The sequence below is a fragment of the Lepisma saccharinum genome, chromosome 2 (genome assembly GCF_977018435.1).
Source record: "Lepisma saccharinum chromosome 2, izLepSacc3.1, whole genome shotgun sequence".
NCBI classification, from domain to species: domain Eukaryota; kingdom Metazoa; phylum Arthropoda; class Insecta; order Zygentoma; family Lepismatidae; genus Lepisma; species Lepisma saccharinum.
The window spans coordinates 26992013-27018753 of record NC_139230.1 but is presented as its reverse complement, the minus strand read 5'-3'; the positions used below and the strand labels follow the sequence as shown (position 1 = coordinate 27018753).

Here is a 26741-nt window from a genome sequence, read left to right as displayed (position 1 = left end):
AACTGTACTACTTAACAAAAGGCAACACAATGCCGATAACAATCTACGGAGGAGTTCTTCAATAACAATGAATCCTTAACAATTACGTACAATCATGCAAATGTACACTACTTATATATATATATTGTGCATGGCTTTGAGGCTACTGCTTAAGGTGTTCGGGGGGATATGACTTATTAAAGAGGGAAAAGGGGAAGAATTACAAAAAAATGAGCAGTGTCATTTGACGAACGCGATTTAAACCGTCGCTTCCTATCTTTCAACAGGATCTATACAGCAATTCCTTGCGTAAAGAAAACAAATTTATTTTTCTTGTGTCACAATCGATTATTCAGTCTCCAAAAGGCATGAGAATAGTCAGCTAATCACTCTTTCTTTGGGATTGGACTTTTATACGAAATATTGGAGTAAAAAATGCCTGACGCTTCGTGTTGGGCGTGCTTTGACTTGTTATTATTATCAGTTCCAAAAATGCGTGCGTGATTTATTAAAGTTCACTATCCGAAGCACTGTACCAATATACTCGGCACGTTAATTTATATCCAAGAGTCAAAAAGGGGGGGGGGGTGTTGGAGAACAAACTCCGAACAAACAGCTCGCTCGACAATCACAAGAGAGGGGGGTAATTGTACAGTTCAAAAAGGGCAAGTCGGCAACAGGATCGAAATCTAAAAACGTCCACTATACCTTAATGCAATCCTTCTGATGGTCCTTATCACAATCACAAGTACATGGTCTGGATCACGTAACTGCATTCGTGCGCCTCTTCACGAGTCTAGAAATCGTGGCTTCCAAAGTTGTATTCCCATCTCACCATTGCAATACGTGGGCGAAGGAATTGCGTGTAGGCAAGGCGATCCTGTTCCGCTGCCAGTCGGCTGTATGTGGCTGTTTCGAAGACCGGATGCGAACTGTGTTACTGACGATCGGGTATCGTGCAAGAAAAAAAAGGGGAAGGGGGGAGGAGAGTATAGTTTAGCTTATCTACGACAGATGGCAACACCATCGAAATGCCGTACGTTATCGTATTTTGCGGTGGAGAGTTTATTTTCTCCGAAATAACTCTATAGACGTACCATAAGGTACGAGTAATATTCCAAAATTGAATATATTATATTTGGAATGTTACAAACTCCCGGGCCCTGGGAAAAGAAAGAAAAATTGCCCGCAAAATAAAGTAACAAGGAAACAATGGCCTAAACGACCAAGTAGCTTCAAAGTCTTACAAGCCAAGAGTTGCACTTAAATTATGAAAATATGGATAAGACAACCACCCTAATATATATAGTTTATAAAATGACCATTTTCTCAGCTTTAACGCAAGAATACATGTATGAGCAGAGAAATACAATTAAAATAGAAACGCACACCAACAATGTACAATCCCCCAAAAGGAACCTGCAGGGAAAAAAAATTCCTAAGCGTTTACATATGATAAATTGAAACAAAACATAATATAAATATCAAGCTCAGAGTATAACACCCAGAATAATTAGAATAATATTAATAGTGGCAAAAGAAATCCATCAAGGTATAATAACATACCGGTTGAAAATGCCTACATAAATATCAACAAAGATGATATATCAAAGTCCACAAGACACATAAATTAACCTGGAACTCCATATTGGCCATCCCGGATCCAATATTGTAAAGAGATCATACACAGGCAAAAATTACCAATTTCATCACAATTAGCTCAAATAGCAAAACAGATAGCAAAAATGTTTTCAAACTGGGCGACGCCAGAACACAGAATCACTACCAAGCAAAGGCCTACACATTAATTAAAGCGATGCGCAACACTGCGAAATGTTCCGAGGCGTAGTACACACTCGTCGCAAGATGGTCACACTAGCAAGGATGCAACGGAAGTCCCCCATGGCGTAATTGTAGTATAGTCGTAGTCTCGCGAAAATATGAAAAAAAAAAAAGAAAAAAAAAAAGGAAAGGATTCAAATCAAGAATAATTATAAAGGTAGAAGTTAGAAAGAGAAACAGGAAAGTTAAGACTACAACCTACAGAAGGAAGGAAGAGAAGGAAGTAGCATCATTACAGAGCGCATGCATTACAAATATTTGTGATTAACCAAAATACCCAAACTATAGACAATAATAATTTTACATAATATCACTCCATAAACATTGTATTGAAAAATAGACACATTTATATGGAAAATACACTTAATAACAATAATGCATATAAAAATTACCATAATACCCTTACATCTAAGACACTTCTTATGTTGGCAATTTAAATAATTGAAAAAAAAAACCAAAAGGTTGATACATAAGTAGGTCTAGGGGGCAGCTTTTTCATTTTTATCGTCTCCAAGAGAGAATGGGACGTCACTAATGATGTCGGGGCCTGAAACGTACCCGAAGAAACAGGATGAACAAAAGGAAGGGGGGGGGGGTTGGGGATGTGTTGTGGATGTCCGAAATGGCATAGCCGTTGAAGAACGAACCGGTAAATCAGGACACCTATAAGATGGCGGATAAGGCCACGAAAAATGGGGGGGGGGGGGTGAAGGAGCTGAAGGCACGGAAGAAGTAGTGCCTGGAAGAAAAGGCGCAACAGGAAATGACAATGTGGTTTGGCAACCAGCGTCAAAAACCTTTATTTCGTCTGGAGGTGCCATCATAGGAAAAATCGGTTCCAAAAAAAAAAATGCCGCAGGAATTTACCAAAAGAATCGTCACAAGATGGAAAAGAAAAAAAAAATTAGCTAGGGAAAAAAATTTTGGGAGGAGGTTATGTAAAAATTTCTTCCTTCTGCAAAGTTACTTGAAAAAGGTAAAGTAAATCACTAAACCTGCTCTGGTACCAAAACTTTGTGACGCTTGTCTGGTTAAGGCAACTAACTAACCCGGTACGTTAATGTATAGTTAATGGAAGCGCGTGGTAAATATACCCTTGTTAGTGCCTGCTCCATGCAAGGGTCACAAACACCTTCCGACGCTACGTTTCCGTTGGGCAAATATGTTCCAAACATGTAAACCATCAACAGAAAGGCAACGTCATGTTCCGCTAAACGCAGGAATCCGAGGAACGGTCAAAAATCACGAAGATTCCGTTCCAATTAGTACTTTGCTTATTTATGCTGTCAACAGAAATTTTCCTGTAACAAATGACGACACAAAGAAACTTAATCACAATTAACCCTCTTAATACTAATTGATTAAACAGGTATGCATAATTTAATATTCACTGTAATCTTCAAAAAAAAAAGGGGGGGAGAACAGTCAAAAAGGTGTACACGACTTTAATCATTCAAGGACAATATCCTTGCTCTTATTCAAAAACCTATATTTATATATATATTGTATTCTTTCAATGTGCTCGATTTAACTCTAACAGGACAGAAGCAAGCAAGCAAAGATAAAAAAAAAAAAGGACTTCAATTTTAACCTCCTTTTATTTCAACAGTTTTAGACTATCTTAACCTTTTTAATAACAACGTGAAATTTAAATATTATTTACATGACCCTCAATCTCTCTTTTTTTTTTTTTAAGAGGGGGACTATTCTTTACAAACAAGTACCGGGGACACGTCCAATTGTAAATCTACGTTCCCGTAACTGTACTACTTAACAAAAGGCAACACAATGCCGATAACAATCTACGGAGGAGTTCTTCAATAACAATGAATCCTTAACAATTACGTACAATCATGCAAATGTACACTACTTATATATATATATTGTGCATGGCTTTGAGGCTACTGCTTAAGGTGTTCGGGGGGATATGACTTATTAAAGAGGGAAAAGGGGAAGAATTACAAAAAAATGAGCAGTGTCATTTGACGAACGCGATTTAAACCGTCGCTTCCTATCTTTCAACAGGATCTATACAGCAATTCCTTGCGTAAAGAAAACAAATTTATTTTTCTTGTGTCACAATCGATTATTCAGTCTCCAAAAGGCATGAGAATAGTCAGCTAATCACTCTTTCTTTGGGATTGGACTTTTATACGAAATATTGGAGTAAAAAATGCCTGACGCTTCGTGTTGGGCGTGCTTTGACTTGTTATTATTATCAGTTCCAAAAATGCGTGCGTGATTTATTAAAGTTCACTATCCGAAGCACTGTACCAATATACTCGGCACGTTAATTTATATCCAAGAGTCAAAAAGGGGGGGGGGGGTTGGAGAACAAACTCCGAACAAACAGCTCGCTCGACAATCACAAGAGAGGGGGGTAATTGTACAGTTCAAAAAGGGCAAGTCGGCAACAGGATCGAAATCTAAAAACGTCCACTATACCTTAATGCAATCCTTCTGATGGTCCTTATCACAATCACAAGTACATGGTCTGGATCGCGTAACTGCATTCGTGCGCCTCTTCACGAGTCTAGAAATCGTGGCTTCCAAAGTTGTATTCCCATCTCACCATTGCAATACGTGGGCGAAGGAATTGCGTGTAGGCAAGGCGATCCTGTTCCGCTGCCAGTCGGCTGTATGTGGCTGTTTCGAAGACCGGATGCGAACTGTGTTACTGACGATCGGGTATCGTGCAAGAAAAAAAAGGGGAAGGGGGGAGGAGAGTATAGTTTAGCTTATCTACGACAGATGGCAACACCATCGAAATGCCGTACGTTATCGTATTTTGCGGTGGAGAGTTTATTTTCTCCGAAATAACTCTATAGACGTACCATAAGGTACGAGTAATATTCCCAAATTGAATATATTATATTTGGAATGTTACAATACAACAGTACTCATTAGAAGATTTTACATTCATTATGTGCTTGTTTACCATACTTTACTTCACTGTATTATGATTGATTGATTTAGTTTATTTTGCTTCTCTTTTTGCCACTTTGCTAATGGGGAATATGAGGATGAATGGTAATAAGGTGAGATGGATGAAGGGACAATCAGAAAACACATATGGACAGCACAAAAGACCCAAGAGGATTATACTCGCCATGGGTCCAGACTATGTCTGCCCTGCGGATAAGCCTTATCAAGTGAAAACTAGTAGAGACATTGCTACGATGAAGGGCCATCAAGAAGGCAAAGGTCTGTAGTGAAGACATTCGTTTTGAACTTTTAAAAACACATTTTGGCTTCTTGATTGGAAATTTTTAACAACATATTTTAAAGGTGTAAACGGTATTTCTTGCATCGTGGAAAGCACATGCTTGCCAACCGTGTGAAAGAGTGCAGCTTAAAATTCCTCAACGGTTGGGTTGGGTCACGCTAAATCCTCCCAGCTATCGCGTAGCGGCTTCGTTGACATCTTTCCAGTCGACGAACTGCGGCGTGTTTCCACCTGATCATCTCCTCTGAAAGCTGTGAACCCCATGTGGACATGTCCCACGTAAATTAGAGAACCACGGTCGCTAGGATTAGCTCCGGGACTGCTTAATCGATAACTGAGTTTCCTCGCAACAATCAAATTGTGAAACTTCCCGAGCTACAAAAGCCCTCGCTGGGTGTTCTGTTTTCTTTCGGCCCGATATGCATTCTCGTCAGGGAAGCTCTCCGGGAACGCAACAATAATCTCGCTCGCGGAAAGCTATCGTCGAACGCTCAGCCGGTTTAGTGTCCCGTTGTCGCAGGATACGAAGCTGTAAATGACGCGAGGGAGCAAGACTCTGCTTCAGACAATTGGCAAATTGAACAAACAGCGAGCGGACTTTCGTCTCGAAAAGGGGGGTCCCCCAAAGAGGGGAGGGAAAAGATTTTGCGGGAGACGAGAATCGATCAATACGCATGACCATCGGGAATCGAATCTTGGGCTTTTTTTATTTGGTCATTGAAATTTGCCCGACGATTCGAAACTTCAAGTTGATAAAAAAATCTACACTTTCCCGAAATTCATTTCTTGGGCCTCCCCGATGTCGTAGTGGTAACGTGGCACATAGTGGGTCGGATCCCACTTTAAACTGTAGGTTCGGTCCCAATTAGCCTATCTGTGCATAAAGTCGACTTAAAACAAATTAAACTCAAATTCATTTCTTGCCGGCCTCCGTGGCGGAGTGGTTAGCGCAGCGCGCTATGAAGCCAGGGGTACCGGGTTCGAATCCCGGCCTAGGTGTGGGTGTTCTTGGTAACTGTCTCTTCATCAATTTCGTTGCATCATCACTCATCCTCATCTTCGCGATTAACCAAACACATCTAATGAAACCAAACCAAATCAATCAATCAATCATTTCTTTTGTCCTTGGCGACGAACACACAATAACATATTGCATCCTCACCAGGGGGGCGCGAGGGGGTGCGCAAGCACCCCTTATTTTTCTTCCGCACCCCCTTCAGCATCCCCTACATTAAACTGAAAAAAAATAACCCTTAGAGTGTTATATTATGCCATGTCGTCATAGTCGTCATATTGAACGCCGAATGTTAGGTACTGAAGTAAGGCCGTTATTATTGTATGCAACAGGCAAGCACTAGAAGAGATGCCGATGCCCGATATACATACTTTTATGTACTGGCGGCAACCTCTATAAAGATCAGCGGCCATTTTTTTTCTTTCGTCAGCATTTTTGTTATAAATTTTTCCTTCTTTGTTTCTTCAAGAGGTCTGTTCGTGGTTTTTGATAATTGCCTACAGCTTAATGTGAGTTATGTTTTTCTTTTTCTTTTTGCCGGACACTGTGGCCGAGTGGATAGCGCATCGCGCTGCGACTCCAAGGGTCCCAGGTTCGAATCCCGCTCGGGCTAGGTTGTTTGTGAATGTCCATTCATCACTCATCCCCATCTTCGCAAATTAGCCAAGAGGCACAAAACGCGAAGTAAAATAATCTAAATCAATCAATCTTTTTCTTTTTTGCATTGTTGATAAACTGTTTATTTTCCACCTACGTGTTCTTCCTCGTACTGGAGCACACGTACATTTCAGCTGCTTTCAAGGTATCACGAGGTCGCAGTGGCGGATTCTAAAACTGGGGAGGCAAGGTTCCAGAAGTGGGGGGCAAAGACAGTATGTTTTCCTTTGTATATAAGGTTTAGCATAGTGCGGAGGCAAATGTGGCGAAAAGTGGGGGCAGCTGCTCCCCTCCCCCCCATAATCGCCGCGCCGCCACTGCCAGGTCGTGCTCGGGACATTATTTGATGCGAGTTGTAACGTGGAGGGTAGTTTTCTTGTTAATACGCTCTATGTATTTGTTCCACGTAACATTCCTACTAAAAGTACCATTTCAGTCTCTTTCGAAAACAGTTAGGAAGAGGTCAAATGTTCACGAAGGAATTTTTAAGTTCGTTGTTGGAGATAGTGCGGCAGAATGGATTTTAACGAAGACGAAGTTGCTGTGCACTTCGCGTTTTGTCCTGGAGTGACAGACGGCATGTACTATGTAGTATGTACTATTTATTTTGTACCTCCATTGTTTACATTGAAAAGGCTCAAAAATTGTGTTCTTAAAGGCAAGGATAATTTATTTTTTGTATTTCACTACATAGTTCAATAAGACTGTAATGTTTACACTGTATGACTACTTTCTTGGATTTTAAGACTTAATACATATCATCATGGACGTCCAGGGGGAGGGGAGGGGGGCACAGGCTCCTTGAAAAATGAATGTCTGAGTAAAGTTATATATTTCACATGTATATAAATTTCAGTCAGTAATTTATGTTAATCAGGGTCGGCGATTAGGGGTGTTGTTGCCCCCGCTATTTGCTATTTTGGCCCCGCACTATGCTAAACCTTATCTACCAAGATAAAGTAAACTGTCCTTGCCCCCCTCCCAATTTTGGCAACTTGCTCCCCCAGTTTTGAAAGGTTGCATGCCTGTTTCATGCTTTCCTTATTTTCAGCATCGCACCCCCTCAGCACCCTTAGATGATTAATATCAAGTAACTTATCCAACATTTCTTGAGTTGGATGTGTGTAAAGGTATTTTCTTTTTACCCCAACTAATCATAAATCATTTTGTCGTGCGGAAACTTAGAAGGAAGTTTTTGAAATAAGTTTTGTGCATGTTAGGGTTTTATTGGGGTGCTAACACCCACATCCAATTTTCCAAACCTCCTCCAGTAATATACTACATGAATAGTGAATTTATGATGATTAGAGCCCGGAAGTTTGGCAAAATGCCTCTTTTTATCTACTGCATATATTGATAAATTTTTTCCGGATATACGTTTCTTATGTTGTTTCGAATGTTTTGGAAGCCTTTTCATTTTGCCTATTTTGCCTATTTGGGACCCCACTGCCTATTTTTAATTATAATGCCTTTTTTGCCTTTTTCAATGAAATTTGACATTTTTTTAAAAAGAAATGTGTATATATATTATTTTTCTCCCAAAAGACGTTGTTGGCATTTATTTTTCTTCCGTTTATTATGTGAATAATTTTCCCCTTATTTAAGTAATATTGAACTCACGCATGTTTCAACATTGCTGAAGGAGAAAAGTGTGAGAATAAAGTATTTCATGCTGGGTCAGGATATTGCCTTTCGGTTAACATTTCTTGTGCATGATTGACTGCTGAAGTGGACAGGTTGATTTCGAACACAAAGAAAATATTTCTGAAATCTCCCTGTCGAACCCGAAAATTTCAGGAAGTTGCGATTGAGCTTAGTTTACCTCAGCAACCAGTCTTGACCAGATGGGGAACCTGGATATCAGCAGCTATATATTATGCTAACAACCTTCAAAAAATTAGTGAGGTGATAGATGCTCTTCCAGAAAATGAAGCGGCTTCAATTCGTGAAGTGAAAAAACTCCTGTGCTATTCAAGTTTACTTTTGCACATTATGGTGCATTGCCAGAGACAATTACAATTATAGCATCCATGAAAATCTATGAGGAATCTATGCAGCAGATGGAAGTGCCAGGAGAAAAGGGGTGAGCTGTTGCGGAAAAGTGCTAACGGGTAGTGACTGCAAATGAGGACTTGAAACAATTGAAAACAATTTGTGATATTCTAAAAGGTGAAAATGCTGTTACCAAAATGAGTCCAGCTACATTAGCTTGTTTTATGTATGCTCCAATAACTTCTGTCGAAGTAGAAAGATCATTTTCTATTATGAAAAACATTCTCTCTGACAGACGACTATCAATGAATGTTTAGACCTTAAAAAGCACCTTGTAGTTATGTGCAATCAAGACGGAGAAAATTGAAATGCTCTTCCCAATTTAGATTTTAACATTTTGCCAGAAATTATAGATAAAAGTAAGCGACTTCTAAATGTGCCTTTTTTCGGTTTATTTTGCCTTTTTTTCATTTTTAGTGCCTATTTACCACATTATAAATGCCTTTTTGCCTGCCTATTTTAACGAAAATAAATGCCTGAACTTCCGGGCTCTAATGATGATTATATGTATGGATACCGTAGGCCTTTTGTTGAATTTGATTTGCTGCCGATATTTTATTGTTTTTTTTATTACATCTGGTGTTTCATCGTGTTGCAAGTTCCAAACCACATTTGTGATTTTTTTTTTCCACTTGCACTTCACTGGATCTGTCCTTTTGTATGTAGTTGTAGGCAATTTCACAATTTTTCCTGGAAATAACGTTTTGTTTTTCAGGATGAGTACTCTACGATAGTCTTGCCATTAACTTGATTTTTTTTTACACCACGCTCAATTCGAAGCAACGTTTATCAACACTTAGAAAGGCCTCCCCGATGGTGCAGTGGTAGCGTCGTTGCCTTGTAATCAAGGGGTCCCGGGTTCGATGTCCAGTGGAGGCACATAGTGCTTCGGATCCTACTTTAAACTGTAGGTCCAGTCCCGATTAGCCTTACTGTGCACAAAAAACACCAAACCAATCAACACTTAGAAGAAGGAAAAAGTTTTAAAAATCTATTATTTTAAATACACATTTATTTATCTTTTACTAATACTTCCAAGATTTTATGTATGAAACTGTATTGGAGAATGTCCAATAATTTTTCCTGGGATAGCTTAAATTTGAACTACTGGTGAACTGTAATTTTACGAAAGGTGTAAGTATACACTTTTACCCAAAATTCTAATATATATATATATATATATATATATATATATATATATATATATATATATATATATATATATATATGAGAGAGAGAGAGAGAGATATATATATATATAGATAGATAGATAGATTGATTGCGGAATTTTAGGCGGATATTGATGGAAATTTGATGGGGTTTTAGAATGTGTGAAGAAATCATCGATATTCTTCTAGAGAAGAAAAATTCGGTTTTTTGCTCCCTGAAATAATATCGATATGACCGTGTATAGTCAATTTTGCGCATTTACATAATACATGAAGACTTTATTACGTTCCATTAAAATTCTTTGATTCCCATCATAATGACCACTGATTTCGTTCGACGTCAGCTTGGTGTTCATTTGAAACAGATGGATTATGTGATAACACAACAATATGGTGCATTATGTTTCCACATTTCCGCTAACTTTTTCCCCCTAACATTGACAGGAAACATCTGTTGCGATCTCTGCTGGCGTTTTATTTACCCCTTAAATATTACTTTCACTTCTGCTCCATGTTAGGTTTACGGACAGCTTGTCCGTATCCAAAATCTGCTACTAATTAAGTGTTCAGATCGCAAAAGGGAGATTTTGCGGGAAACATATGAAACGATATGAAGCGCCGGGGAATGCGTAGAGGAGCGTGCAAATATTCAGGAAATGTAACCAACCAGACGAGTGGAACACGGAGAGATGTGTTTGACAACAAAATACACCGCTAACCGGGCTGTGCAAATATTCGCCGTACTTTCGAATCCCACCCCCCACCCGCTGCGGCTCTTTCGTGAATATAAACAGGGAATAACGTTATAAATGAGCACGTAGACTTGTTTAAACTCAATGGCGAATATCTCCCCCGTAACCGTCTCTTTTTTTTTTTATCCCCGAGTACGAACGAGGTGACCAAGTTAAATTAATTTGAAGTCAGGATCTACGTCTGGCGGTAACAGTCGTTCCATAACATGAAATTGTTCTTTCGTTTAGCCCCTCTCTGCTAACCCCCTCCCCCCCCCCCTTTGCCCACTCGATTCTCGAGGCGAAATTGGCTTCCCTACCAGCGCCAATATGGAAAGGTCCCCTTTAAACCACGGGACTGGAGGATCAGTTTTGCCACGCGAAGAGAAATGTTCCTCGTTGCAGGGAAGTTCAAGTGGAAGTTGGAAGTCCGGTTTTTAAGTCCACTTTATGCACAAAAATGCTAATCGGGACTACAGTTTAAAGTGAGATCCGAACCACACCGGGTATCGAACCCAGGACCCCTTGATTACAAGTGAACGACGTTGAGAGAGAGGGGGAAAGCTAAGGACTTCAGGCCCACATATTCGGTTATTTGTTATTATCTAGCTTCGAAAAGTTATTGCAACTAACACAGCGAGGTAAACCTAATGTTAAGACGCTTCACCTTCGTGTATGATTTTTTTCTCGGAAAGTGTTTTTTCTTCATTTCAGTCAAGTTTATGTTCAGATAGGCTAATCGGAACTGGACCTACAGTTTAAAGTTGGATCCCAACTACTGTACAATGCGCCTCCAGTGGAGATCGAACCCGCCACCCCTTGATAACAAAGCGACATAAGACCTCGTAAAGTACTTCCGATCTTTCTTCCTTATTTTCAGTTCCTTAAGCACATATTTCGTTTGGCTCTTTCCATATTTATGAAGGTGGTGTCAACAAAATTATTATACGATATACGAATGTCGTTCTTAAAATTAAGGGGAAATTGTTAAGAAAAAGAGTAATTTTCACCAGCTAGAGGGAAATCACGCCTTAAGGTTGTGGCAACACTGAATGGTTCCGCTGATGGAGAAATGTTCTGCCAATGGAACTCTGATGAGTGAATATCATTGTCTCTCGCAGTGTTTACACTTACGATCGTGTTTAGCGGAAAGGGAAAAATTAAAACAAATTGAGGAAATGCACTCCTAAACGGAATTTAGCTAAATTGCATTTTCAGTGTAATGTGTACGTGTGAAGAAGGTTGCTTGTCGGTGTGGCGGAATATGAATGAATATGACCGGATGTTGCCCATAAAAACTGCGTTACTATGAAAGTTGTTTGATATTAGACATATGAAACGATGCGTCACACGATCCCATAATTCACTTAACATTATCGAAGTAACGTTTAAAATACTATCTTTAGCCTCACTACGTGTTCATTTGGGCAGTGATATTGATATATTTGCTATTTCATTAAGAAATATTCTGTTAGAAAAGATTTGCTGATATTGAGGTTGACTGATTTTTTCTTGCTTAAAATCCAATTGATGCAGCAAGTGTAATTGAAATTTCATCACATGGTGTGAGTCGCAATAATGAATCGAAGGCCGAATCCCTTGATATAAGGTAAAGCTCTCTCGTGTGCACTGGGTGTTGAGATAGGGCTCAACGCATTCTCGCTATTGGCCATAGTGTACGGGATTTATTTATTCATCTTCAACAGAGACAAGTCTCCAATTACAAAAAGGAGCATCACCATATTTACATTTACAACACGTACACACACCCTCTTTCTATATCACCATCTCTTCCTCATACATTCATATACACATATAATACATACGTAGATATCTTGTGCAGGGTCAATGTCTGTAATATTCGCACCCGAACCCCCCCCCCCCGGAGGGGAAATCGAACCAGGGTCTTTTGATTATAGGGCAGTTACTTTGATTTAATTTTTAGCGTCGCTTTTCTTCCACTTTTGGCTAATCGCGAATGAATGGTGATAAGGTGAGATGGATGAAGGTACATTCACAAACAAACAAAAGGACCACACAACACGAGTCCTACGGAGGTTTTATTCTGGCAGGTCCAGGCCCCAGAGCCTCGTTAGTCTACAAAATGCAGTCCAGGGAAGTGAGGTTGACATTTGGATTCTTCAGAAAGAATCATCCATGCCTAGGGCGTGATTCGAACCTCAGACCCCTGGCGTTGTAGCGCGCTGTGCTAACCACTTCGTCACGGAGGGTGGCCTTATGAGAATTACTGTTATATAATAAAAACCGCCTTGATTTTTTGATACATCGTGTCATCGACATGCATGCATGTTATATTGCGCAGTAATATATTATATTTTGCATAGAAAAGGTTTTATTGAAATTTGTTAAGTAAGTGCAATACACGATTTCTCTTGCTGTTTTTCACGGGATTATTTTTGTCCCAAGTGTAGTGTTCATTAATCAAACTGTACGTACTAGATGATTAATCAGGAAGTTTGCTAATTACCACTTTTAGGACGTATTAAACTTGGAAAAGTTGTTCAATTTGAAATTGAAAAGGGAACGAACTCTTTTTTTAATGAACTGAAGGAGAAAAAAGAAATTAATCATTTGGTGGGGCCTTTTTGAGAGCAAGTTGCAGAATATCAAAATGAATTTTGCTCAAGTGGAAGGAAAGTTAATCTCATAGCTATATGGTAGGTATAGTTTGCATCCTGGCATAAAGAAAGCGAGGTTTTATTTATTTTCATCGACATCAAAATTTGGGCACTCCATTACGTGAAAGTGAACAAATAGAACTATCAGAACGATTGATTGATTGATGTGATTTATTTTATTTCGCTTTTCTGCCACTTTTGGCTAATCGCGAAGATGAAGATTAGTGATGATTAGAACTCGGATGCACTTAAAACCCTCAAAATACGCATGCAAATATGCACTAAAAAGTGTAAAATGTGCAATTTAAAAACCCGTTTAATTTATAAATGCTGTATATTAGTAACTATGAAAGATTACATGCCAGGCAATAAATATGCATTATTCTGAATGCTCATTCGTTACACAGATTTTTTTCAATTAATATGGTTCTGCGTTAAATGAAACACAATACATTACAGATCAAGATCATGATTGCATGATGTCTCAAATTTTCGAACTTGAAACTCCTGTTTTCAGCTAGAATAGTCTTATATTCAGAAAGCACACGTTACACTTCGCAAGATACAAGTGGACTGTATTTTAGGGCAACAAAGTCAGACACATCAAGTTCCAGATCATCCACACGTTGTCCATTTGTATGTAGAATTTTGCAAACTTTCACCATTGTTGCATACTCACTGTTCTTTTTCAATACTGCATCCAATTTCTGTACATACACAGGATCTTCAACATGGGTGAGGGCCTCTTTAATGTCTTCTATAATTTTGATGCTTGTGAAGTTGTAGCCCTTTGCATGCGGCGTTGGCAGCTTAGTCGATTATTGAGGTGAGAATGACGTACTTGCCACATTTCATACAATCCAGGAAAAAGGAAAGAAGAAAGAGAGATAAAAGATAAAGAAAAGAGAAGCGAGGAGAAGAGAAATAAATACAGTATATGCTCGGTGTTGGTTGTGTGTACAGAAATATGCACAACATCAACTTATTTTCATGCAAATATGCACCCATATGAAATATGCATTTTTAGTTAATAATCCTGAAATATGCATTTGCATATGCAATATGCAAAATGCATAATTATCCGAGCCCTAGTGATGATATGATGAAATTGATGGAAGAACACTCACAAAGAACACCCATGCCCAAGTCTGGGTTCAAACTTGGCGTCGTAGCATGCTGTGCTAACCACTCCGCCGCGATGGTTGTCATGCTGCATGGCGTTATTGATAAAATAGTGCCAAATGGTTACTGCACAGGAGAAATTCGCGTGCATATCTGCCTTGAAGGCAATCGTTGCTGTTCAACCATGATTTGAAAGAAATTATGGTCACTTGCACCCAGGGGCGCCGACTTGTCAAAATTATTGGGGGGCTCTGATCACTGAAACAAACAAATGAATGACTCACTCCCTCCATTTTTAAAGTTCTGGCCTCAGTGTTCGGAATCTCGTAAAAGCCCATGAATTCCTCAAAAATATTAAATTAAAAGTTTCATTTACAGTTCGAATGCAAAATATCAATTGTTCACGGATGGATATGTCACAAGTTTCGTCAACCATAATAGCAAAATATTCCCGACTTTTAATATCTGCTACCATGGAGCGCAAAACAGATCTCCATAATATATCAATTATCTCGTTCTGAATGTCATGTGAGAGCCATTTGAAGCCCAAACATCCCATCCACTCTCCTAGTTCATGCACATCTTCTTTTGAAACTCTTTTTAGTAAAAATGTTAACAATACTAATAATTATATACTTAGTATATAGTAATAAGTCATATGTTTTGCTGTCTCTGGTCATAGTCCCCCCAAAGTTGATGGTTTAACGGTCTCAGCCCCCCAAATTTGATGGTCTATAACATTTCAAATGTGTATTTAAAGTTAAGTTCATTTGGCACAATTCAGAGTAAACTTTACAAGAGAAGCAAAATAATATATTAGATCCTCTTAAGAAAAATTATTTGGGGGCTCTACCCCCACATCGTTAACATTGGAGGGGCTCGAGCCCCCCCCCCCCCCCCCCAAGCCCCATGGAGTCCGCGACTATGCTTGCACCCAAACGGAAGTCCATCAACTTCTGGAGTCACAAACTGAACTGATGGAAGCCTGCGGCATGGAAAAGCTTCCGGAGACCCAAGAACTTCAGAAGAATAGGTCGATCGAATCAGACTGGCATTTCAAGGGAGCCCACCCAAAATCCATCAGGACTACCAGCCTACAGCTACGAATGCGGTAGAGCTGACAAAATTCAAACTCTCCAATCGATGAATCCAAATGATACAATTGTGTGAACTTCGCTCCCGCGGACGAAGAAGATCAACCAGCTGTCGTCGTGTTTGTATGATTGTTATTTAGCGTCGCTTTTCTGCTTATTTTGGCCAATCGCGACGATGCTGGCGAGTGATGAAATTGATGAAGTGACATCTCACAAAGAACACCTATGCCCAGGCCAAGACTCGAACACGGGACCTTCAGTGGCAAGATCCGCAGTCGACCACTTAATGTGCTCGGTCGGCTCAGTAAACTGTCTTCACAGTCAATTCTAATATATGTACACATATGTTAAGAGAATTCGTAGGTCTTTTCACAGCACAACACTCGCTTGTGATTGATTTTCCAAGAATAGGGTTCACAGATATTTCTAGGAGACAATCAAAATAAAAATATCCTTGAAATCATACACTATTTTAATTCCATCAAAAATTACACAAAAAATTAACTTACATGAACACAAAGTAATGAAAGAAACGGAAATTCTTCCAACAAGCCCTTTTTACTTTGACGGAAAAAGCAAAATACAAATACTTATTTTTTCCTAGCCCTTCTTCAGACTTTTCAAGACGTTTTAAACATTAAAAATGTTTGCTGCCATCCTTTCGTCTTCTTGTTTTATCCTTTTAAGCCCTTTACCTTTTGACTAGTGCTTTAAACTTCTTGGAAAGTCTGAAGAAGGCCTAGGAAATAGGGTCGACATGCTGTGAAGGGAAAAACAGAACCACTTGTAAGTACTTTTTAATATTTTTCATATTGATGAATACTGAGCGGTCTAATAAGGACTTAAATCAAAAGTGTATACGCCTCTTATTTTTTTTCTGAACCTTCCGTTTTTCTACTACGTTTTCTTGTTGACAATCATTTCATCTATTGCAGGTTGAAAAATAAAAGTATACCTAGAGCCCTTTAAACACTGTCCCACGCGTACTTCTTTCAAAACAGTGAAATTTTAAGAGCAGGCATTGGAATCTGTTTACGTTACTTGGGGTCATGGCGCACAACAAATCAACAACTTCTAACAGCTTGTTCTGTGCAAGAGAGGTCTGAAACAACAAAATGTGTTAATAATTAGTTGCATATTTCATTAAAGAATATGTATTACTTGTACGTATTTTTGGAAGGGCTTGGCAATACGTATGGTATCCTGGTATCAAGAAGAAATTACCTTTCAATACCACCCCACTCGCCTTCAGGAATCCTTTGAAAGGAGGTCAGTAGAGGAAAACCAATTCTATGTTCCTCCAAGTGTCAACTTCCAAGACTTAACCCCATTATGTACATAAAAGCTTGTTTTTATTGTTGTTTTTTTTTTTGTTTTTTTTTAGTATTTGTTTTAAGTCCATTTTATGCTGAGCTAGGTTATCGGGACTGGACCTACACTTAGAGTTGGATCCAAACCACTGTGTGCCTCCATCAGATATTGAACCCAGGACACCTTGATTACAAAGGCAATGACATTACCACTTCACCATTGGGGAGGCCCCAAAAACTTTGGTAAATTCAAACTGTGATTAATAGAGTTTGAATTGATGTTTTAAGTCCACTTTATGCACAGATAGGCTAATCGGGACTGGGCCTACAGTTTAAAGTGGGATTCGAACCACTGTGCAGTGTGCCTCCACCAGGTATAGAACCTGGGACCCCTTGATTACAGGGCAACAACGTAACCACAACACCATCGGAGAGGCCCCTGTGCATAATAGATGCTGTTGATGCAGCTATACCTTACATGTTACAAAACATGTGGACTGAGATTGGATATCTCCTGGATGTTCGTTACGTCAACAGGGAGTTTAAAGAAAAGAAAGACAATTGAAGTTCATCCAATATATTGATGTTTTGTAAATAATACATATTAATACCTACAAGCATGATATGGGGCTTTTCGAATGGAACATCCTACTTCATAAGTTGTAAAACTTTCAACACAAACTTTCTCACGAACACAATCCAAAAAAAAATGCAAACTAAAAGCTTTAATATATAGTAGTTGTACTATTATTATCAGCAGTGGCGGCGATTGGGGGATGCGAGGGGGGGTTGCCCCCACACTATGCTAAAACTAAAACCTTATCTACAAAAGGAAATATACTGTCACAATAAAGTTGTTTTGAAAATTACGGTAAAGAAAGTTCTGCTTGAAAATATGAATATGCAATAAATTAGTTTTGTAATTATATTTCTGGACTAGATATTACATTACAATTTAATGAACCGATAAAGTACACTTTCAAATAGTTGAAAAGTGTGTTCAATTGATTAGTTTGATGAACGTTGATATGTTACGTGTATCGAATAAGTGTTCTCGGGTTACGAGCTTGGTTAAATCGGCGTTAGCTTCCAACGTTTTGAACACATTCATTACTGATGCATGATTGATGAATGATTCTCTGATGATGAGAGGAATGTATGCTCTCAAAACGTTGGAAGCTAACACCAATTTAATCTGGCTGGAAATCAGAGAACACCTTGTTCAAATCACATCGACAGGAAATCTACAGTTTCATGTTGCATTTATTTCTAGTGGACAACTGAAGTGACCATTATTTTCCACATGTGTAGGAAGTAACAGTCATTCCATTTGTTCACTGCTTCATTTACGATATGAAGATATTAATAATTAGATATCATTATCTCACAGCTGATTCACTAGGTATCACCAATCTTGCTTTGGTGACTGTCATTCTTCATTATCCCATACTACTTATCTACTCCTGGTGTGTTAAGGAAAGGACACATAGAAAAGTTTTGTTTCAAGTGCTTGCCAGCTAGTGCCAACAAGCGGTAGGAAGCCGAAGGAAAAGTTTAAAGTGTGCTCGCACACAGAAGAAGCTGATACGAACTTGTCAGCTCTTATGGCTGCTCATTGCTGGTGCCAGTTTCCCCAACTTCTTGTCAAGAGTTCTTCTGTCTTCTTGAAAATGCAATTTAAAATGCTGATCTCTATCCTCAGGTAGCTAAAATATAGTTTTATGTCCATTTTTAATGTGCAAAAAGTTTGTGGTTTTCTACAAACCTTTGTTGGTTGCAATTAATTTCATGCACTCCAACTATATTCCTACTGGGCAACATCAACAGACCTGCTGATTGCAAACTTTCTACATGTGTGCTGATTGCAAACTTTCTACATGTCTGTACCCTTATATCAGTTAAGTTCAGTTGTTTTAGCACTTTTGTGACTTTTTGCTTGCTGTGCCTTTGCTTCTGGGACAATATATGGGTAATTAGTAGTTTCCACAAGTTGAAACAAAGTTGTTTTTTTTATTTTATGAAACAAGGAAATATTTTTAAAACAAAAATATCGCTAATTTTGGAGGGGCTACTCTTTGTCCACATTGATCATGCCATTTGGACTAAAGAATATTTTCATTGAGGTAATGTTTGCCAAAATATTGACAACAATAATAAAAGTTTTGCTTGTTTTAATTATTTTTTTTGTATTTTTGGTCTTGTTTTGGCACTATGCCATAAATGTTTGTGCAACTGCAATATAATCTATGGTGGGTTTTTTTCTTTCAGCAGAACTACCTGTGCTTCCTCCTCCACCAGGGTATTGCGCTCCATACAATGGCAAGATATGTAAGAGCTATCTGAGTGGATTGGTGTGGTTTAATATTTCACACGACAGTGCTGGAGGTTGGCTGAATGAACAAATTACAAAAGCACTCTGGGAAGAAATGGTAGTTGGCCTTAAGGAACCTTGTCGAAGTGCTGCAGAAGTAAGTTTAGGTCCTACAGCATTTATCATTGCTGGATTTTGTGTCAGCGTGTAGGTCCAGTCCCAGTTAGCCTTACTGTACATAAATGGGCTTAAAACGTCAAATCAATCAATCAGACCTATCAGTATGGAGCCCAGTTTAGTGAAATTTGTGAAATGAATCTACACCAAGCCTTGAATGAACTTTCGTTACAAACTGTATTTCTTTCGTTACTGTACAAACATACATAACTTTCATTTGTTTCAAATACAGTTTGTAACGAAAGTTCATTCAAGGCTTGGTGTAGATTCATTTCACTAATTTCACTAAACTGGGCTCCATACTGATAGGTTTGATCGATTGATTCGGCATTTTAAGTCCATTTATGCACAGTAAGGCTAACTGGGACTGGACCTACAGTTTAAAGTGGGATCCAAATCACTATGTGCCTCCACTGGGTATCGAACCCAGGGCCCCTTGATTACAAAGCCATATTGATAGGTACCAGACAATGTGTTCCATATATATCTGGATAATCAGTTGTTTCCGCAAGTTGAAACAAAGCTTTTATTTCATGACACATGGAAATATTTTTATGCAAATTATTGTTTTTGATTTGATTTTTGTTATTCAGTGTCACTTATCTGCCAGTTTTGGCTAATTACAATGATAGGGATAAGTGATGATATGATGAAATTTATGAAGAACTCGCAAAGAACACCCATGCCCATGCTGGGATTCAAAGCCAGGACTCTTGATGTCATAACATGCTGTACTAACCACTCCATGATGGAGGTCGGCTTTTACAAAAAGAAAAGCTGGTTTGCATTATCAATCAATTAGTGTCATTTATTGGTACCATTTCCATTTCATGTTTGAAAAAATACTTGTTTCAGCATTTGAACCCCTCCCTTTCAAAAATACATGAGTGATATTGTGTTAATTAAGCTGCTTAAAAATGTATACTGGCTTTTCCAGAGATTGAGTAAAAACAGAAATGCCAGCTGACCACACTAATTAAATGCTGGCTAGTAATGACTTTCAAAGAGTTGTTATATGACTTCATTAGCTTGCGTTGCATGTAAGATGTAATGTAAGATGATTTTTTTCCATTTTACATAAGGTATGTTTAATAGCAATTTGCCATGAAATCATGCTGTGTAACAATTTGCAAAATCGTAAATTCTGAAAATTTTTATGAATAAACACCATAGTTACTTCATTTAATTTGAATCTTAGATCTGAATTGTGTTATTTAGCATCACTTTTGGCTAATTGTAGCAATGAGGATGAGTGATGATGTAATGAAATTGAAATAGAGACACTCACAAAGAACACTCATGTCCAGGCCGAGATTCGATTCTGGGACCCATGGTGTGGTTGCACACTGTGCTAACCACTCTGCCATGGAGGTGGACATCGTAGTTACTTCAGTTGCCCTTTTTATGTGCTTGAATTTCAGCTTTCGATATTAAAAGAGATTTCCTCTTGTCTTGTGTGTGCTAGTGCAAGAAATTACAGATCACCTGTGGTTGGTTATATCAAAATATATTTACATAATAAGCAGTGTGAACTTAAAGAAGTGAAATATTAATATAAATGCAACCTAAATTACACTTGTTGTTTTTATCTCTTCCTCTGTAGAAGCTCCTGTGTACATATGCATTTCCTCAGTGTAAGTTTAGGGAAGCATATCCTGTTGGTTTACCATTGTGCTATGAAGACTGCATTGCTGTGAGGCAGTTGTTTTGCTACAATGATTGGGCTTTGATTGAAGACAACAAGCAGCGTGGAATCTACTTCAAATCCAGAGGTCATTTCACACTCCCAGATTGTGAATCTCTTCCACGATTCTATGAAACATCATCTGTCATGTGCTCACATGCTCGCCTTACTGAAATGAAGCATGAGGAAGTAACATGTATGTATAGTTCTACTTTATAATTCTTAACTTTTATTTATTATTGAGGATTTGTGTCACATAGCTGGAATGGTATGGGTCTAATAGATGTAGGTTTGCAAATGAATTTCATTTACCACTTGGCTAGCCAAGGTAAAATGATATGCCATTTGTGGTGTGATATAGGCTAAAAGAACCCATACACGCTAGAAACAAACAAGAAGTTAGTTAAAAAATCTTAGTCGAAAAGTTACCTTGGAAGAGCATAGCAAAGGAAACAGTAATATTCAATGATTGACAGTGATAATTTTTGCTTTATTTATGTTTATAGTGGAGGTGAGGATGTTTGTGTTTGACTTTGTGTGGATATTAGAAATGGGAACAAATAATTGATACTCTTTATTAGTATTGTCCAATATAGTATATAAGTTTATTGGTAAAATAACCTTTTACTGATGATATGATACTCGGAAAATATTTCATAATTGAGTGCACAAATTTACTTTTAGTTATTGTTATCTTTTGGATATAATGTGCCCTATTTTAACAAAATAAATTTCTAAATATGCAGTTCCATGGTCTCATGGTAGAGACGAATCACTCAAATTCAGTTCAAGAAATGTTTACCATTTTGTATTAGATCAGTCCACTGTTGGTTATTTGTAATTGTACTGTATTAGTAGCAGTTAAAGAAAGGAATTTGTTTATGACTGTGGACATTCACCTATTCAGTTATGTTGTAAGAGAGAAGAGTGTAATTGAAATTTCCAAAGTTTTGATTAATGTAATGCTGTTACTACAAAATTGTGTATTAGTAATTCATTATTGTTTTGGAAATTGTTCATGTTGCTATCAATAGAATGAAATTAATAGGATTAGAAATAATTTGCATTAGATGTTTGTTTGTCTGATCATTAGATTGTTTCCATTTTCTTCTTTTTGCAAAATTGCATATTGAATCTCAACAGGAAAGCTAACAACAATATTTATATTTCAGATGATTGTATTAGAGGAAGAGGGCGTTTTTATCAAGGTTCTGTTAATCTTACAAATAAAGGTTTGCCTTGCCAAAGATGGGATGACCAAGAACCTCATTCTCACAATAGACCACCTGATGTGTTCCCTGAAATTCAAAATGCTGAAAATTATTGTCGAAATGCTGGAGGCGAAGAACCTACTCCATGGTGCTACACTATGGACCCAACTGTTCGGTGGCAACATTGTGATATTCCTGTTTGTGGTAAGATTCTTGTGCTACTTCTTCACAAAATATCAAGATACTACACAACATTGTGTTCTAAAGTACAAACATAACAAGAAAGAACAAGTTCAGGTGAAGGATTGTGGTAGGCCTGGGCAACTCGCATTATTTGTGACAGAGAGCTCTCATGTGCACATGCTAAACTCAGAGCAATAGTTTTATAAGAGAAGTACTGGAGTAAGCAAGCAGTGGTGGCTGGTGGGTCTGGAGTTAGGTGAAGGGCTAGTAGGAAAATATGGGGTAATGTAAAACACACTGTAGAACATCTTTCTCATCTTTGTCTTTCCTCTTTCCAATGAGATTTTTTTTTTTAATAAAGCACACACTACATCATAAACAGAATTCCTAAAACTACATGAAAGAAAACAGACATGAGTAACAATATGCACTCAGTTCACCTCTTCAAAGGCAAGTGCAGAGCTTGCTTTCTCTGTCCACAGCTCTTCAGTCTTGTAATGGCAAAGCTTGCACTCCAAGCAGTGAGATCACAGTTGTCATGGAAACCAATGTAACACAGCTACCTTTGTGTGCATAGATATTGCTTTCCAAGCTAGAACTCTTCACTTTGGATCTGTGTGGCAAAAACAGTTGCCAAGGGTGCACACCACATAACAGACTACAATGGGCAAATACATATCTTTTAATACAAATATACATGATAAGGATAATTTAATAAAAACATTTTGTACATTAAATTGTTGTTAACTGGCACTGCACCTACTTCACCTGAATAGTTGCCACTGTAAACAAGGCAGGAGGCCTTGATATGTAGTGTGTATATGAGAAGATTGCAATGCATGGAGCTCTTGCAAGTCTCCACAAGTGTACTCAGTTGATTGATTTGCTATATTTTACTTCACTTTTTGTGCCACTTTTGGCTCATTTGCAAAGATGGAGATGAGTGATGATGATATGATGAAATTGATGAATGGACACTCACAAACATCCATGCCGACGCCGGGATTCGAACCTGGGATCCCTGGTGTTGTAGCATGATGTGCTAACCACTCCATCATGGAGGCTGGCTCAAGTGTACTCGAGTTACCCAAACCCGGAATATGGTGTTAAGCCTATGTATGTTTCAAATTCCATAGCTTGTTTTCTTAGCAAGGGGCATGGCAGCCACAACATAAGGTACCTGAACCCAATATGGACTACCTAAGGTTTGCGATTGTTTCTAATGGTGTACATTTCAGGGAGGTAGAACTAATGGGAAGATTCAATAGAGGGAACATTTCTGGACGTTTACTGGAAATTGGGATCTGTTCCAAATAATAACATGGGTGCAGTGAAGATTTTGTTAGAATGTAACATTTAAGCCATATTGGGTGCATATATACCCAATATGGCCTAGTAATATACTTGCATCACAAAGTGCAACAGAAATTGTAAAGAAAGTACCACAATGTTATTTTTATAGGTAGATAAGTTTATTGGTATGCTTATTTTTTATTTCCATGATGACTTAATGAGCTTACACAAGGAAATAACACCGTTTGCAAATTAATAAACAAGGAAATCACATGTCATAATTTGTCACCAGAGACCATGGGCACACAGTCTGGGCAAATGAAAGGTCCTTTATCATCCTTAGTGACTCCTACACACTCTACATGAACATAAAAGTAACAAATGTCACATTTGCGCATGTCCTTCATGATATATTTCTATGTAGGCCATATTGAATCTACCTTACATAGTGTTCTTTTTCCTTCGTTATAAACAGAACTTTAGATTAAAGTCTAAACTAAGTACATTTATGTAAAGAACAAATTATGAGCTATCATAATATGTACTAGAGATATAAACACCTATCACTTAGAAGATGTAGTAAGTAATAACTTACTTGTGCAATATTATTGATTGTTTGATTGAATTATTGTTTTAAGTCCACTTTGCACCTCCCAATGGGTATCAAACCCGGCACCCCTTGATTACAAGGCGACAATGCTACCACTGGGGCATCTGGGAGACCCTTTATGCAATATTAGATCACATAGAGCACAATCACGAGGTCCAGCGATTTTGCCTCTTCATCCACAAGTTACTACACCATAAACGCAATCAACAGGTTCAATCACATCATTTAGACAGTCTAAGTAACATACTAGTGTCATCTGTTGAATTAACCTTGTAACTACTTAGAAAAAGCAAATAGGCCACTGCACCTACCTTACTTATACACAACCAGGTCTCATACATGTTATAGCTACAACAACTGCTTCAAGCATATGAAAGACACAATTCTAGGCTGGTAAAGTGTTGAAATGGTTTCTTATTTTAACATTTATTCTATGTGTGTGCAAGGGTGAGGGCTCTATCTGGAAAATTTGACGTGGTTTACCACAACAATTCTTATTTGTTGTATGTATTTATTATACACACTCTATCTAGATGATTTAGATATAGGGTTACCGATTTTTCCCGGACATGTCCTACATTTAGCCTTATGTCCGGCGTCTGGGAGGAATTTGAAAAATATCATAAATGTACTACATTTTGAGCATCACGTAATATTAATTAGGAAAATTCGTGTTCGAGTTGAACAAAGAGAAATCATGCAAGTTACAAGTCTGTGGACTGTACTTCCAAACTCAATAGTGAAATTTTTTTTATTCAGTCATTGCCCAAAAAGAAAATAAAAAGTTTTGGGACCACATTCTGATGATGTCACTGTTCATTGCCTGAGCGGAATTTCTTCCCTTGGGGTTTACACTGATGGAACAAGGTGATTCACATTCTTATTCAATATTTTGATTGTAAAGAGAACAAAGTTAATCAGGGTAAAGAAATCACAAGTACGTCAAGAAGTCAATAAAAAGTAAAAAAAAGTATACTTGTGGTCAAGATTTTTTTGTACCTTAATGACTGATTGGTTGATTAAGTTTATTTTACTTCACTTTTCTGCCCTTTGGGCTAATAGCAAAGATGAGCATGAATAGTGGTATGATAAGGTGGATGAAGGGACAATCACAAACATATAAGGAGACCCCCCCCCCCAACGCAAGCCCCCTTATAAGATTATACTGGCTGTGAGACCAGATGCCAGAGCCTCGTTAGTCTGCCAAATGCAGTCCAGGATGCATTAATAGATAAAGCAAGTCTAATTCTCTTGTTAAATACAGCTTTAGTTTTCATCTTAACTGGCCTTTTGGTAGGAGTTTTTCATTAATGAGATATTTATTTTCTTAATTACTAATTTCCAACTTTACCTAAGTAGGGATAAAATAAATAAATTATAAGAAAAATGAAAAAAAAGGTCAAGAAAAGTCCTGAAAAAGTCAAGAAATTTGGATGTTTTGTTTTGGTATTGAACTAAAAACTGCCCAAGATGAAACTTCTGGAACCATTTCAAATTACGGTAATTGTGAATATTTGTTTGCCATTACAGGTCATAATGCAAATGTTGAGAGACTACTTTAATTAACATCAGCACAACGGACTCACGAGAGAAATATTTTTTTCATAACATTTTGAAAAATGTTTGATACTGGTCCTAATAATGTCAAAGAGTTTGACTGTCCAGTCTAACATAAATATATTTTGACTAAACCTGAAATTTTGAGAAAAATTGACTGCTCTGGAAGTACCGGTTAAAATGTGTAGTAAGAGGTGCATTGTTTAGTATTATTACAAGTTCGGAAATTTTGCAATTAAGAATTCATTTTATTTTAACGTGGAAACTGTCATTTTTAAATTACTTTCTTACATGTTCGATAGTTGTGTTCTATATAAATATATGTATTTTTTATTGCGAAAGTTTGTGTTCTACATTTTGACTTAAAGTCCTACATTTTGGGACACGATGTCCTACATTTCCCTCATAGTGATCTGGTAACCCTAATTAGATATAATAATACACTAGTGCAGGCATGCAAGTACAGAAACAGGAGTCCAACAACCTCAGATTTTCTGACAATTTTGATATTTTTCATAAAATTTCCTCTTACACTGAAAATTGGACCTGAATTTCCCTTCATGCAGCAACATTGCATCTGTCAAGTGTGGCACACAAACTGAAAGGAATAAGCAGTTTTCTCCTGCCAATGCTGTTCCCAATGGTGGAATGCTTTGGCTCCCTTGACTTTCCAATGTACAATAGGGGAGGAAACTCGGTCATCAGAAGTGTACAATGGAGAACGATCAGTGTCATACATAAACCAGTCTCTATGTTCTTTAAATACTTTCCTTCAATTCTGATTTAAGAGCTTGTTTTAATAGTTTGCATAATATATAATGAGCAATTTCTCATATGTTAATACTAAATGTATAGAAAATATGAGAGAAAAGTTTGTTT

The 26741-nt window shown here is 37.9% G+C and overlaps 1 protein-coding gene across 2 annotated transcripts in view; it reads left to right on the top strand.

Moving 5' to 3' along the window:
* LOC145983967 (tyrosine-protein kinase transmembrane receptor Ror2-like) overlaps positions 1–26741 on the top strand; it is a 607910-nt gene that overhangs the window by 564541 nt on the left and 16628 nt on the right. For both annotated transcript variants that reach the window (XM_083117192.1, XM_083117191.1), the window contains 3 exons: positions 19105–19304; positions 20928–21204; positions 22181–22423. In XM_083117192.1, coding sequence (XP_082973318.1) covers positions 19105–19304; positions 20928–21204; positions 22181–22423 — 720 coding nt within the window. The remainder of the gene's footprint in view (positions 1–19104; positions 19305–20927; positions 21205–22180; positions 22424–26741) is intronic.